At 39.3% G+C, this 15416-nt stretch overlaps 1 protein-coding gene across 50 annotated transcripts in view; it reads left to right on the top strand.

The window, feature by feature from the left end:
* Nucleotides 1-15416, top strand: part of abi3bpa (ABI family member 3 binding protein a) — a 350635-nt gene that overhangs the window by 187760 nt on the left and 147459 nt on the right. For 40 of the 50 annotated variants that reach the window (XM_087992632.1, XM_087992642.1, XM_087992635.1 and 37 more), the window contains 4 exons: nt 114-257; nt 3420-3548; nt 12990-13133; nt 14646-14783. In XM_087992632.1, coding sequence (XP_087848758.1) covers nt 114-257; nt 3420-3548; nt 12990-13133; nt 14646-14783 — 555 coding nt within the window. The remainder of the gene's footprint in view (nt 1-113; nt 258-3419; nt 3549-12989; nt 13134-14645; nt 14784-15416) is intronic. The other 10 variants (XM_087992664.1, XM_087992652.1, XM_087992668.1 and 7 more) reach the window with 8 other exon arrangements.

The following is a 15416-nucleotide window of genomic DNA, read 5'->3' as shown; positions in this document are numbered from 1 at the left end:
TGCAAAAGTTCTAAAGTGATGTCCACAAACAAATTTACATTACGTAAAGCAATACAGGGATTATTTTAACGAGAGATTAAGAATTTTGTATCTGGCTTCCTTCTTATCCACAGCAGACCATGAGGTACCCACTTCTGACACTCGTAATGTATTCACTTTAACCTCAGATCATGAGCTGCCGATCACTGGCTCTCCATATATGTTCAATTCAGTCTCAGAATCTGCCCCTGCTAAGATAGGAGAGGATGAATTTACAGGTACTTTCGATAATACTTGTATATTTGAAATGTACAAAGCAATAGGGTAAAGAATAAATTAATGTTTAAAAATTATGCTATCATTCCAGACAGTTAGTGCAAAGTCTGTAAATGCTGTTCAATATTTTTATAGTTAAATCAGTGTTTGGTTTAGTCTTGTATGAAAGCCTTTCATTATCGTGTAAAGTATATTTTACCTTTATATGGAAGTGCCTCATTCCTCGTAACATTCTGGTATGACTCATTTGAAACTTTAAGACCGTTACATCCTTTCTTAGCCTTTATAGCTCTTCTCCAGTTTCATGCCCAGAATTGACTACAAATTGACTTTAGCAACTGGTTAATCAGGGCATTTTAATGCTCTGAAGTGTTCCCTTTACATTTGTATTCTATTTGTCTTTGTATAAATTTCAATAATCTAAATGCTATTTTAACAAATTTGTTAGCTGGCTTTTCAGATTTAAGATTTATATGTATGGTGGTAAGTCTTTTGCTCATTCTAGTGTTTCAAAGTTATATTATATATAGCATACAGACTTTCAAAATTGGATCAAAATATGTCATCCCTCTTCTCAACACCGATAATACATCTGCCCATTTCACCACCCGATGTCATTTTGCACCAATAATTGTTCTCAGCATGATCTATTAATTTGCCATATTTTGTTCCATCAATAAATGTTTTAACATTACTCTTTCCGATTGTTCTAAATGAGCAATGTACCCAAAATTGACCTATGGGTAACACCACTGAAAGCCACATCCCATTTACAATCACTTTTTGTTTAACACCAGTTTTTATCCATATCACTTCTGCATTCTAAATTCCATTGATTTCCGTCTCAACAGGCCCGTTGAATGGCACTTTCCTGAATGTTTTGGGCAAATCCAGACAAACTGTACATTTACTTCACTAACTTGGCCAATCTTCCCTGTTACTAGACTGAGCAAGCAAATTAAGTTAGGTACCATTAGTCCTTAACAAAGTCATGTTGAATCTTCTTGCTTCACTGATGCATTTCCAAATGAAAGCATATTTTGTCCTTATTAATGGCTATCAGTAACTTTGCCACCTGATGTTAGGCTGACCGCTCAATAGTTTGCTAATATCTTACTAGTCCTTTATTGTGTATAACATTAGCAATTATATAGTCTTCTGACAGCCTCTATGCAATGAGGATTGAAAGATTGTGATTAACAGCCTGAGAGATTTCTACCTTTTGCTTCGTTCAAAAAATCTTCCATTCATTAGGTAGAGTTTAGTGATGTGCGTAATATATTATTAGCCACAAAATGTAATTACAATAGAATCCTATCATGGCACACTGAGGTAGTGCATTGGAAATTAAGCCCTACTGCGCACAGTGAACCATCCACTGAAGGCTGCATTCCCTGCTGATGCAAACTTAAACTGGAAAACGGCTGGAACAATGTCCAGAGTGAGTGGAACCGGTGTCAATTTCTATTGCATTCTGCATGATCAGTACAGGCAATGAAGCAATTTAGTAGTTGCAAAGGAACTAGTGGAACAAATGTAGTGTCTGAGGAAAAGGATAGGGATATCGAGCAAGAGAAAACTCTCCTTGTGGATGTCAGAGCTCAGCTGAATTGGGTGTTATAAGGAGGACTGGAGTTGATTGTCACCAGGGTCCAGTAGGTTAAGAGCTGGGCACAGAAGGCCATCATGGATTGTAATGGTCATACTGCAACCATTTGGTTCACTCTTGCTGGCTGTTAACACGAGTTCATATTTGGCATTATCTGATTTGCTTGCCTCTATGTGATGTCCCCTTACTGGCCAGTGACATGATACCAGTTTCCAGTAGACATTGGGACAGAGTAGCAGTGACTTTGGGTGTATAGTTGGGATGTAGCTAAAGACTGGTAAACTGTGTGATTGGTAGTTAAGGAGTGACAAAGATGAGAGAATAGAATGGTATTTGAGAAGCCTACGTGAGCAGAATGGCTTTATAACTGCTGTGCCATTATGTTGCCAGTGAGAGGCAATGAAGAATTGCCATTGCAGCCTTTTAAACAAGGGTTGAGTGTGAGGGCAGCGGTCTTTTGACAGATGGTGAATTGGGTGGGTAGGGTAGGTAGTTAATAAGGCACTTTTGATAAGATACAGCAAGAAAGCTCACTATAGCTCTGAGAATTCCTCCAAAAATGTCGGCATAGTTTGTGTTTAACCAAAAAAAAGCATAAGCTTTAGCCCCAACATGTATTTAATGGAATGTTTTATTGTGTGTGTGTGTTTTTTTAAATTTAAAGTGTATTTAATAATTATCACGCTGACAAAATATTACAACAGTGCTTCATTGATGACAGAAAGTGAGGACTGCAGATGCTACAGATCGGACTCAAAACAAGTGGTGCTAGAAAATCACAGCAAGTCAGGCAGCATCCGAGGAGCAGGAGAGTTGACGATTTGAGCATGAGGTCTTCATCAGAACTGTTTGGGGGGGTGGCAAGGGGGCTGAGAGATAAATTGAAGAGTGGCTGGTCTGGGGGCGGTAGCTAGGAATGTGATTGGTGGATGAAGGTGGGGGTTGATAGTGATAGGTCAAAGTAGAGGCTAGAGCGGATAGGTGGGAAGGAAGATGGACAGGTAGGACAGTTCAAGAGGGCGGTGCCGAGTTGGAGGTTTGGATCTGGGATAAAGTGAGGGAGGGGAGATGAGGAAACTGGCGAAATCATCATTGATTCTGTGTGATTGGAGGGTCCCAAGGCAGAAGATCAGGTATTCTTCCTCCAGTCATTGGGTGGCTAAGGTTTGGTGGTAAAGGAGGCCCAGGACTTGCATGTCCTAGGTGGAGTGGGAAGAGAAGTTGAAGTGTTTGGCCACAGGGTGGTGGGGTTGTTTGGTGTGTGTGTCCAGGAGATGTTCTGTGAAATGTTCTGCATATTGGCGTGCTGCCCCCTTCCCTGCCCCCCTCCCAATGTAGAGGAGATCTTATCTAGAGCAACAGACAGAGTAAATGAGGTGTTTGGAGGTGCAGGAAAATCTTTGCTGGATGTGGAACGATCCTTTGGGGCCTTGGATGGAGGTGAGGGGGAGGTGTGCTTCATTGATGTCCAGAAATATATCTACGTTCATCAAAAAAAGGGATTATTTTCACCAGAAATTACGATTTTTGTAAATGAATCCTTTCTTATCCTTAGAAGGCCACAAGAACCCAACTCCATTCAGTCCAATCTCGCACAATGAGTTGCTGGTCACTGACTCTCCATATCTCATCAGTCCAATCCCAGAACCTGAACCTACTATGATAGGGAAGGATGAATTTACAGGTAAATTCTGACAATACCTACTGTGGATAAAGCAATGGAATAAACAGTATATGCATGTTGAGGGTTGTGCTGCAAAAGCCAATAGGGAGTACATTGCAGATTCTATGCCACACTTTTACAGTTAGATGAGTGGTTTAGTTATGTAAGAAATATGCTCATTGACATTGCATAAACATATGAAGAGAGCCAACTGCCACATTTCTCATGTGATGTAATTTGATCATTTCTTCTGGATTATTTGATTAACATGCTCATTGCATGAGGTTTAGACCCCAGATTTAAGAAGGACAACAAGGTCTTGGGGTGAGTGGATAATAAATTCATTAGAAAGGTATCAGGGATGAAGTATTGTGGAGAGACTGGAGAAGCTGGGATGAGTTTTCTTAGAAAAAAGGTGAAAAGAGAATGGAATATTTATATTGAAAACTCTGAGCATTTAGAGTACACGGAGAACTGTTTAAATCTGACATGAAAGTCAGTTAACAAATGACACAGATATCAGTTTTCAGCTGAAGTACAGATGATAAGAATTTTCCATGCACCTCTGTGTTATGATCTGCTTTGTTGCCTGAACCTCTCATTTAAAATTCTCAAATGCCTTTCGAAAATTCAGGTATGCATCTCCGACACTGCACTCCTATAATCCTTTTTGGTTACTACATCACAATATAATTCAATTAGTCAGACAAAATTAGTCTTTTAACAAGGTGATGTTGGAGTTCCTTCATTCCTCCTTTGCTTTCCAAATGGAAGTTTATCTTTTACTTATTAATGGTGTTTAGTAATTCCCATAACTAATCTTAGGCAGGCTTCTCCTTAACCTTTTCTTGAATATAACTTTAGCAAGCATGCAGTGTCCTTATGCAAATTTTTAACCATCATGGATCATCAATGCTGTTTCATGCTTTGCTTCATTCAGTTATCTTGGAAGCATTATGTAGAGTTTATTAGTCTATGAACTATGAATTAGACACAAAATATGTAATTACTTTGGAATCCATCAAATGATAATAAAAGTGCTTCAATACAATGGTAGGGTTAGGTTTAGTGTAAATCAAATATATTAATCACTAAATCTCTAGAGTTAATTTCAAGAGACATTATAATCCCTTTTCTCCACTGAAGACCATCATGTGACAACTCCTGACATTCCTAATGTCTTCAGTTTAATGTCAGAGTATAAACTGACTCCTCTAATATATTCAAACCAATTCTAGAATCAGAGATAGGGATGGATGAATTTACAGATACTTCTAACAATTTTTTTTGATATTAGCAAAGGAATGAGGTAAACAATATAAACATCTTGAAGCTTGGTATCTGAAAAAGGGAATTAGAGCTCAATCTATAGATTCTACACTACAATTCATTTAACTGCAAAAGTATTTACTTTTATCTGAAACCCAATCATCAACATATGTGAAGACAGCAAGCTGCTGTATTTTTGCAATTTGTTTATCGCTTTTGGATTATTGACTGGCATGCTCACTTCAGAAGTTTGGACCCCAGTCTTTAAGATGGGTTGGCATTGGCTTCGAATAATTTCACCAGAGAGGTAGCAGGGATGAAGACTTCAGTTTTACAGTCAGGTCAGTAGTCTGGTTGTCTCCAGAGAATGCCATTCGAAGAAACTATCCTGAAAATATGCAATGAACTACTTATTTAGACTACCTTTGCCCATCTTACATTTTCAGTTGGAGTGTAGGTTAAATGTTCCCTTGATTATCACCATGCCCTTCTGGCAGCTTCATGTGTTTCTTCCTTTGTGCCCACTATCTGTCTGGTTAATGTTAGGGAGCACGTACAATAGAGTAATTCAGTCTTCTGACACTAGTCCTCTATCTACTGAGGATTGAAAGACTCCATCTTTGCTTTTTTCTTTATCTCGGATGCATCATGTAGCGTTCAGTATTGTATAAAATATATTGTGTATGTAGAATGTGTAGTTAGAATGGTATTTATTGAAAGATGTGTTTTAACATAATTATGCCCAGAAAATCGAATATGTTTTATAAACTGCTGGAATGACTTTCAAGAGAGATTATGAATACTGCATTAGCATTCCTTCTTATCCCCTGCAGACCAGCATGTGCCAATGCCTGACACTCCTAATTTCTTGAGGTTAATCTCAGAACATAAACTGCTGGTCACTGACACCCCTAATATACTCAAACTAATCTTAGAAACTGAACCTGCAAATATTGCCAAGAAAGAAGTAGTGGGTATTTCTGACAATGTTTGTGCCTGAAAGTTGAACTGAGCACTTGAGTAAATTATAAGTGCATGTTGAGATCTGTATTGATGCAGGCGAAATTTCTGATGCATGCTGTTGGTGCTGTGCTGAGCTTTTGTAATTAAATGTGGTAGTACAATGTCTCACATGCAATTCCTTCAGGTTTGCAGCACACAGTATAGGAAACGAGCAATCCACTGTTGACCTCTTGGAATTTATGTATTTTGTTTTTCTGTATTGGGTTCTTTGGTCAACATCCTTATTTCATGGTGCTTTCAGATTGTGTTTGGGTGGTGGTTGTCTTTTAAGGCTGTATTGTCATGAATTTTATTGGGTAGTTAATTAGCTTTATGTGGTTGGCACAACGTTATTGCACGGAGTATCCCTTATCACTCTACCCAACTCTAAATCTTTTGGACAGCATTATTGTCAAGTCACAAAGCATAGAATGAACAAATCACCACATTTAATGGAGAACAAATATTTTGGTTCTTACTGTTCAATTATTTGTCCAGCACAACAATTTTAGTGCAGCATTCTTTGCTATAAATTGTGCGTTGTACTGCCATCACTTCATTGTCACAATCATTGTATGGTAAGTTACTTTTACGTAGTGGAAGCAATATTGGTGCATTGAGTTTTTGTTGCTTTAATTCTATTATATGAATTATTTTATCAATGTTCAATTAATCAACTTACATAGTAACTAGTGAACATGTGTTACTTGAACTTTCAGAAGGCTTTCAATAAGCTTCCACGTAAGAGATTAGTGTAAAATTGTGTGATGATTATACAATGTTCAACACCATTCATGATACCTTAAATACTAAGCAGCCCTTGTCCACATGTAATATGGCCTCAATGGGATTCAGTGTTGGGTTAATAAATGGTGAGTAATATTCATTGTCAAAAGTTCCAGGGAATGGCCACTTCCAACAAGAGAGAGAATCTAACCATTGACCCTAGACATTCAATATCATTACCATTAGTGAATCCCTCACTATCAACATCCTTACCATTGACCAAGAGCTGAACCAGTCATCCATATAAATACTGCTGTAATAAGTGAATGTTAGAGGTTTGGAATTCTGCAGCAAATAAGTCACCTGACTTGCCAGTGCCTATCCACCATCTACAAGGTGCTAGTTAAGAGTGTGATGAAATACCTTCCTAGTGCAGCTGCAGCAACACTTGGGTAGCTTGACACCATCCAGGATAAGGAAGTCCAGGTCACTGGCACCCCATACACCACCTTGACCATTCACTCCCTTCACCAACAATGCACAATGGCAGCAGTACGTAATGTTGACAAGATGCACTGAAGCAACTCATCAAAAGTTCCTTCAACTGCACCTTCCAAACCTATGACTTTTACCATCTATGACAAGAGTAACAAATGTGTGGGAGCAACACCACCTGCAAGTTTCCCTCTAGGTTGCGTATTATCCTGATTTTGAACCATATCACTGTCACTATAAGTCAAAATCTTGGAACACAATTCCTTACAGCAATATGGGGATTCCCATGTGCCTGAACTGTAGCAGTTCAAGAAGGTAGCTTAACATCTCCTTCTCAAGAGCAGTTAGTGGTGGGCAATAAATGCTGACCCAGCCAACATTGCATACATCCCATGAATGAATATTAATACAACAAAAAGCTAGCATAGTGAGTGTCATCCATTTACCTTTCTTTTGAATAAAGGAAAAACATTGACCCTTAATGAAGCTATTGTAAAACACCTGCTAGTCGATGAAGCTCCAGTCACCATCACTTCCTGTTTTGTAGCACTTTGTATCCCTATCACAGCATCATTTTTAATTCCATGCATTCCACCTTATCAGGCCTCCTGTCTACCACTTTCGAGAATGATTTCAAAAACCTTGAGGCCCAGGCTAATGCTCTGGAGACACTGGTTCAAAACCAAAGATAGCAGGAGGTAGAGTTTAAGTAGTTCAATTCATGCAACTCGAATATAAAGGTCGTCTCTCTAATGGTGAACGCGTTACACCTCATTGATTCTTGTCAAAACCCAACTGATTCAATAATGATGATTAGAGAAGGGAATTCACTGAGCTTACCTGGTCTAGCCTACATGTGACTTCAGACCCTCTGCAATAGAGTGAACTGCTATCTGTGCTCAGACATAGCATGTCAAATTCCAGAGATTGAGGGAAATTAGTGATAACCAATAAATGATGACTTCATGTGCAACACGCCACTATCCCCCCCAAATACGATCTATACCCTTTGGACCATTGTATGCCAATTCCCGATGCTCCTAGAGTCTTCAGTTTTATTCTCCGGTTATAAACTAATGGTCACTAATACCCATAATGTATTCAAATGAGACAGAATGTTTGAGATTTTGGAGATCTTGGAAAAGAAACACTGACACACTGTTGGACAAACCAGGGACACAAAAACCTGACAGCAACAACTCCATTAGCAAGAAAAGCATCCTCAAAGTATTGGACCTGTGCCTCACAACCCACCTCATCTTCAACGACAAGATATAACATGTAAATCAATGGGACGCCTACGGGACCATCAATATCAGGACTTATAGCAAAAGCTGTTATTGCAGAGGTTAGAATGAACAGCCCTCGAGATTTTTCAAATGACACTCATTATGTCAGCTTTTTGTTTTATTAGTATTAAACAGACCTTCCCATGATCCAGCCTAAGCTTTGGGATGTGTGTGGCACCTTTGTCATCAAGAAATGCGACAAACTAGACAAAACCCATAAACACCCCTAGAACTCTGTGTGTAGCTAGGGAAGTGATTGCTGGGCCCCTTGCTGAGATATTTGTGTCATCGATAGTTGCAGGTGAGGTGATAGGAGACTGGAGGTTCGCTAATGTGGTACCAGTATTTAAGAAAGATGGTAAGAACAAGCCAGGGACCTATAGACCGGTGAGCCTGACGTCGGTGGTGGGCAAGTTGTTGAGGGAATCTGGAGGGACAGGATGTACATGTATTTGGAAAGGCAAGGACTGATTAGGGATAGTCAACGTGGCTTGGTGTGTGGGAAATCATGTCTCACAAACTTGATAGATTTTTTTACAAAGTAACAAAGAGATTTGATGAGGACAGAGCAGTGGACATGATTTATATGGACTTCAGTAAGGCATTCAACAAGGTTCCCCATGGGAGGCTGGTTAGCATGGTTAGATCTCATGGAGTACAGGGAGAACTAGCCATTTGGATACAAAACTGGCTCAAACATAAAAGTCAGACGGTGGTGGTGGAGGGTTGCTTTTCAGACTGGAGGCCTGTGACCAGTGGAGTGCCACAAGGATCAGTGCTGGGTCCACTACTTTTCATCATTTATATAAATGATTTGAATATGAACATAGGAGGTGTAGTTAGTAAATTTGCAGATGACACCAAAATGTAGTGGAAGCAAAGAAGGTAACCTCAGAGTACAATGGGATCTTGGATCAGATAGGCCAATGGGCTGAGAAATGGCAGATGGAGTTTAATTTAGATAAATGCGAGGTGCTGCATTTTGGGAAAGCAAATCTTAGGAGGACTTTTACACTTAATGGTAAGGTCCGAGGAAGAGTTGCTGAACAAAGAGACCTTGGAGTGCAGGTTCATAGCTCCTTGCAAGTAGAGTTGTGGGTAGATAGGATAGTGAAGAAGACGTTTGGTACGCTTTCCTTTATTGGTCAGAGCACTGAGTATAAGAGTTAGGAGGTCATGTTTGCAGATGACACCAAAATTGGAGGTGTAGTGGACAGCGAAGAGGGTTACCTCAGATTACAACAGGATCTGGACCAGATGGGCCAATGGGCTGAGAAGTGGCAGATGGAGTTTAATTCAGATAAATGCGAGGTGCTGCATTTTGGGAAAGCAAATCTCAGCAGAACTTATACACTTAATGGTAAGGTCCTAGGGAGTGTTGCTGAACAAAGAGACCTTGGAGTGCAGGTTCATAGCTCCTTGAAAGTGGAGTCGCAGGTCGATAGGATAGTGAAGAAGGTGTTTGGTATGCTTTCCTTTATTGGTCAGAGTATTGAGTACAGGAGTTGGGAGGTCATGCTGTGGCTGTACAGGACATTGATTAGGCCACTGTTGGAATATTGCGTGCAATTCTGGTCGTCTTCCTATCGGAAAGATGTTGTGAAACTTGAAAGGGTTCAGAAAGGATTTACAAGGATGTTGCCAGTGTTGGAGGATCTGAGCTATAGGGAGAGGCTGAACAGGCTGGGGCTGTTTTCCCTGGAGCATCAGAGTCTGAGGGGTGACCATATAGAGGTTTACAAAATTATGAGGGTCATAGATAGGATAAATAGACAAAGTCTTTTCCCTGGGTTGGGGGAGTCCAGAACTAGAGGGCATAGGTTTAGGGTGAGAGGGGAAAGATATAAAAGAGACCTAAGGGGCAACGTTTTCATGCAGAGGATGGTATGTGCATGGAATGGGCTGCCAAAAGATATGGTGGAGGCTGGGACAATTGCAGCATTTAAGAGGCATTTGGATGGGTATATGAATAGGAAGGTTTTGGAGGGATATGGGACGGGCGCTGGCAGGTGAAACTAGATTGGATTGGGATGTCTGGTTGGCATGGATGGGTTGGATCGAAGGGTCTGTTTCCATGCTGTACATCTCTATGACTCTATGTTGCAGGTGTACAGCATGGTGGTTAGGCCGCTTTTGGTCTCATTCTGGTGTCCTTCCTAGTGGAAGGATGTTATGAAACTTGAATGGGTTCAGAAAATATTTTACAAGGAAGTTGCCAGTGTTGGAGGATTTGAGCTATAGCAAGATACTGAACAGGCTGGGCCTTGTTTCCCTGGAGCATTGGAGGCTGAAGGGTGACCTTATAGAGGTTTATAAATCATGAGGGGCTCGGATAGGAAAAATAGACAAGGTCTTTTCCCTGGAGTGGGTGAGTCCAGAACAAGAGGGCATAGGTTTAGGGTAAGAGGGGAAAAATATGAAAGGGATCTAAAGAGCAATTTTTCACACAGAGGGTGGTGCGTGTATGGAATGAGCTGCCAGAGGAAGTGGTGGAGGCTAACACCATTACAACATTAAAAGACATCTGGATGTGTATATGAAGGGTTTCGAAGGATATGGGCCAAGTGCTGGCAAATGTGACTAGATTAGATTGGGATATCTGGTCAGCATGGACGAGTTGTACCAAAGGGTCTGTTTCTGTGCTGTACATCTCTATGACTCTATGACATAAACAACATCCTTGCTGCTATAAAGTTTATCAAAGAGGAACAGAACAACAACTTACTCCCCTTCTTGGATGTCATGATAGAATGAAAAGCCAATGGAGAATTGCAGACCAACGTTTACAGGAAAGACATACACACTGACCAGATACTCAACTACAGGAGCAATCATCCCAACACCCACAAACCGAGCTACATCAGAACATTATTTAAACAAGCCACAACACCCTGCAGCACACAGGAACTACGAGAAGCCGAGAAGAAACACCTATACATTATATGCAGGAACAACGGGTACCCAATAAGCATAGTCGGCTGATTCCTGCACAACAGACCTACACAGGAAGACACAACATGCCCAGAGAGTACTCTAACATACATCAAAGACATTTCAGAGATGACCAGACTACTCTGGCCCCTTGCATCATGGTAGTCCACGAACCTACCACCACACTAAAACAGCTACTGATAAATTTAAAGAACCCTGTACCCACAGCCAGCAGAAATAACATTATATACAAAATACCCTGCAAGGACGGCAACAAACATTACATTGGACAAACAGGGAGGAGACTAGCCAGCAGAATACATGAGCATTAACTAGCCACCAAAAGACATGACCAACTATCACTGGTATGCATACACATAGTGGAAGAGGGATACCAGCTTGACTGGGGCATCCATCCTGGGACTGGCTAAATAAAGACACACAAGGGAATTCCTAGAGGCCTGGCATTCAAACTGGAATTCCACTAACAAACATAGATTTGGACCCCATTTACCAACCTCACTGAAACAGAACTGGAAACGATATCACCTGCCACAAAAAACCAAGTCACATAAATAGCAAGTGGGACAGAACACCAGCGCTTCACCAGAGGCTCACTGATGATGTTACCTAGCATGATGACAAAACATCTGAGAACAAACCTACAACCTAAGACATAGAATCTGAACCAGATGTAGTGGAGGAAGAAGTGACCAGTACCTCTAAGATTATTTCGGCCTGGAACATGAACTTCTGAATGGAGCAAATAATAGTGGATGCATGTTGAGCTGGTGTGTTGATGCAAGAGAGGACTCTAGGACATGCTTTGGCACACTTGTTTAATTAAATAAATCTGGTAGTATGTTGCCTCACAAACAATTCAGTGTTGTGACACACAATAAATGAAATGAGCAGTCTATTGCCTGGCATTTATGCATTTTACATCTCTCTATTGGATTCTTTGGTCAATTACCTTATGTAATTGAGCTTTAAGGCTGTGCTTAGCCAGCGAGTGACTTAAAAGCTACACTATCACAAGGCTTATTTATTGATAATTATGCTTTTATGGAGAAATGTTATTGCATGGGATATCAGTTATCATATCTTTCTGATGAACCTTATGGAAGTCATTGTCTGTCATCACACAATGCATATAAAATGAACAACTCACTGCATATTACATGGAAATTAAGCACTTTTGTTTGATTATTCACTCGGCAAACTAATTTGCTAAAGTGTAGAGATTGTGTTTTGTATAAACTGTGTCAAACTATAGAATGACCAAGTCACTGCATATTTTATGGAAGGTAAACTTTTTTTTCACATAGTTAAATTATTTGCTCAATTTAGGCATATGCTTTGCTATACATTGTCGGCCACTTTGGTATAAATTGTCGACCACTTCATTGCTTCCATTGTAATAATGGAAAAAATAAATTGGATGATAAATTACTTTTACATATTGGAAGCAACTTCGGTGCATTGATTATCTGGTGCCAGATGGCTATCATATGAATCATACCATGGAATCCATAGCTGCAGTTAATTATTTTACTCATGGAGTATGATTTAGAATTGGATTGAATGTATTATTATGTGATGTATTCAGTTACTTTAGAGTATATATGCTTAATATTACAATGAGAGATAACTTCAGTGGCCAAAAAGTACAGGTATATTCCTCTATTTAACACAGATTATTTTCACCATTGACTAAGAATCTTGTGTCTGGATTTCTTCTTATTCCCAGCAGACCATGAGGTGCCAACCTCTGACACTCGTAATGTGTTCAGTTCAATCTCAGAGTTTGAGCTACCAGTCATTGATTCTCCATATATCGTCAGTCCAATCCCAGAACCTGAGCCAACTAAGATAGGGAAAGATGAACTTAAAGGTACTTCTGATTTTAAAAAGACTATGTTTTTGGTATGAGCAAAGAAACAGTATGTGCTGTGAGCTTTTGTTACTGAAACAGAGTGTTCAGGCACAACCTTTGGATTCTATTCCACACTCTTGCAGTTAAGTGAGTGCTTTTGTTATTCAGTGAAATACGTTTTTCATTGTAGTATAAAGTATATGAGGTGGGAAAGCTACTGCATTTCTAATCCATGTTATAAAATTGATTTCTTATGGATTATTTGATCAATATGTTCAGGCCCCAGCAGGATATCAAGATATTGGAATGGGCCTGGTATAAATTCACTAGAATAGTAGCAGGGATGAAGATTTCAGTTTTTGATGATCCTGGGGAAGCTGGGAATACTAGCATAGAACAAAAAGTATTAAAGGAAATGGAATACTTGTGTTCAAAATTCTGAGTAGTATAGACAGAATGTATAGAGAAAAATGCCTATTGAGTGGTACTTTGTTGTAAACTTTGGGGCAAGTCCAGTTTTTCTTAACCTTTGTAATGGTTTTCCATAACCTCCATAGCATTTCAGTTTGATGTATTTCTCTGGTTCCTCCCTGACTCTTTCTTCTATATGCATACAAATATACAAATCAGAAAGCAGAGTAGGCCACTCAGCATCTCCATCCTGCTCTCCCATTCAGTAATATCATGGCTGATCTGATGGGAGTGTTTTGGTCATTCTCATCTGCTTTCTATATTCTGTGCAATCATCTAACCTGCTATTTGTATTTAGACTATTGTGTGATTTTTTAAAAAAAAATTAATACTGTCTTTAACATTTTTAGTTAGCCACAAATGGTGGGTATGTTCCTTAGAATCTTCCTTGTATAACAGATGCATTCAATGCACATATTCTGAAATAACTTTTTGTCTGTTTCTGCGTCTCTATTGACATGCTATTAACTTAATTTATCAATTATCTTTACCCAGCTCCACTATGAGATCATTCATTAACTGTATCTCTTTGAACATTGTCTGCTTCAAACTCTGCTGTTCTAAGAAACTATCTTGAAAACAAGCTATGAACTCATCATCTAGGTACCTTTGCCCATCTGACTTTTCTCATCAATGTGTAGATTAAAATCTCCCATGGTTATCACTGTGCCTTTCTGACAAACTCCCACTATTTCTACTTTTATGCCCCATGCAACTGTGTGATTAATGTTATGGAGCCTGTGTATCGATATTCATCCAGTCTTCTGACACCATCCCTTTACCCACTGAGGACTGAAAGAATGTTACTATTTATTTCAACCATTGCTTCCTTTAGTGAGCTGGGATACAGTATGCAGAGTTTAGTATTATATGAAATATATTATTTGAATAATGTGGAATTGCAATACAATTAATTTAAAATGATAATAGAAGAACATGAGCAATTTTGTTTCAACATAATGACGTCTAGTAAATTAAATATATTTATCAATAACCTGCCGGAGTATTTGAAAGAGAGATTATGAATGTTGGATTCGCATTCCTTCTTATCCCCTGCAGACCATGTGCCAGCTCCTGACACCTCTAGTGTCTTCAGTTTAATCTCAGAATCTAAACCGCTGGTCACTGACATCCCTAATGTATTCAAAACAACCCTAGATTCTGAACCTGCAAGAACAGCATGGAAAGAAGTAACAGGTATTTCAGACCATATTTCTGCCTAAGCACTATAATATATATAAACAAGCGCATGTTCAGGTTTGTGTTAATGCAACACATATTTGTCTTTTGTCCTGTCGTTGCTATGCCACACTTTTGCAATTAAATAAATATGATAGTACACTGTCTCGCATGCAATGCTTTCCGTTTCGTGGTCCACTGTGTAGGAAGCAAGCAATCCACTGCCTATCTCCTGGAATTTATGCTTTTTATTTCTCTCTAGTGGATTCTTTGGTCACCATCCTGATTTTGTGGAGCTTTGAGGCTGTGCTTGGCGAGAAAGAAACTATACTTTTATGATGTTTATTGAATAATAATTAGCTTTGTGTTGGGTGTAATGTTACTGCGTGGAGTATCTATTATCATACCAATATCCTAAGAACCTTTTGAAAGGAATATAGAATTGCACAAAGCAAATAAAACAAGAAAATTCAGGCACATTTCCTGGAACTTTAAGCATTTTTTAAAATACAGTTCACTTATTTGCTCAGTACTTTTTTTCCTAAAGTCTAAGCACTGTGCTTTGCTATAAATTGTCAACCCACCATCACTTCATTGTGACGTTTATTGTATAAGTTACTTTTACATTGTAGAAGCAGTGTCAGTGCATTA

The sequence above is a fragment of the Chiloscyllium plagiosum genome, unplaced genomic scaffold, assembly GCF_037043375.1.
Source record: "Chiloscyllium plagiosum isolate Xiang-an unplaced genomic scaffold, Cpla_swu_hap1 HiC_scaffold_12, whole genome shotgun sequence".
Lineage (NCBI taxonomy): Eukaryota > Metazoa > Chordata > Chondrichthyes > Orectolobiformes > Hemiscylliidae > Chiloscyllium > Chiloscyllium plagiosum.
This window is presented reverse-complemented; position numbering and strand designations above follow the sequence as displayed.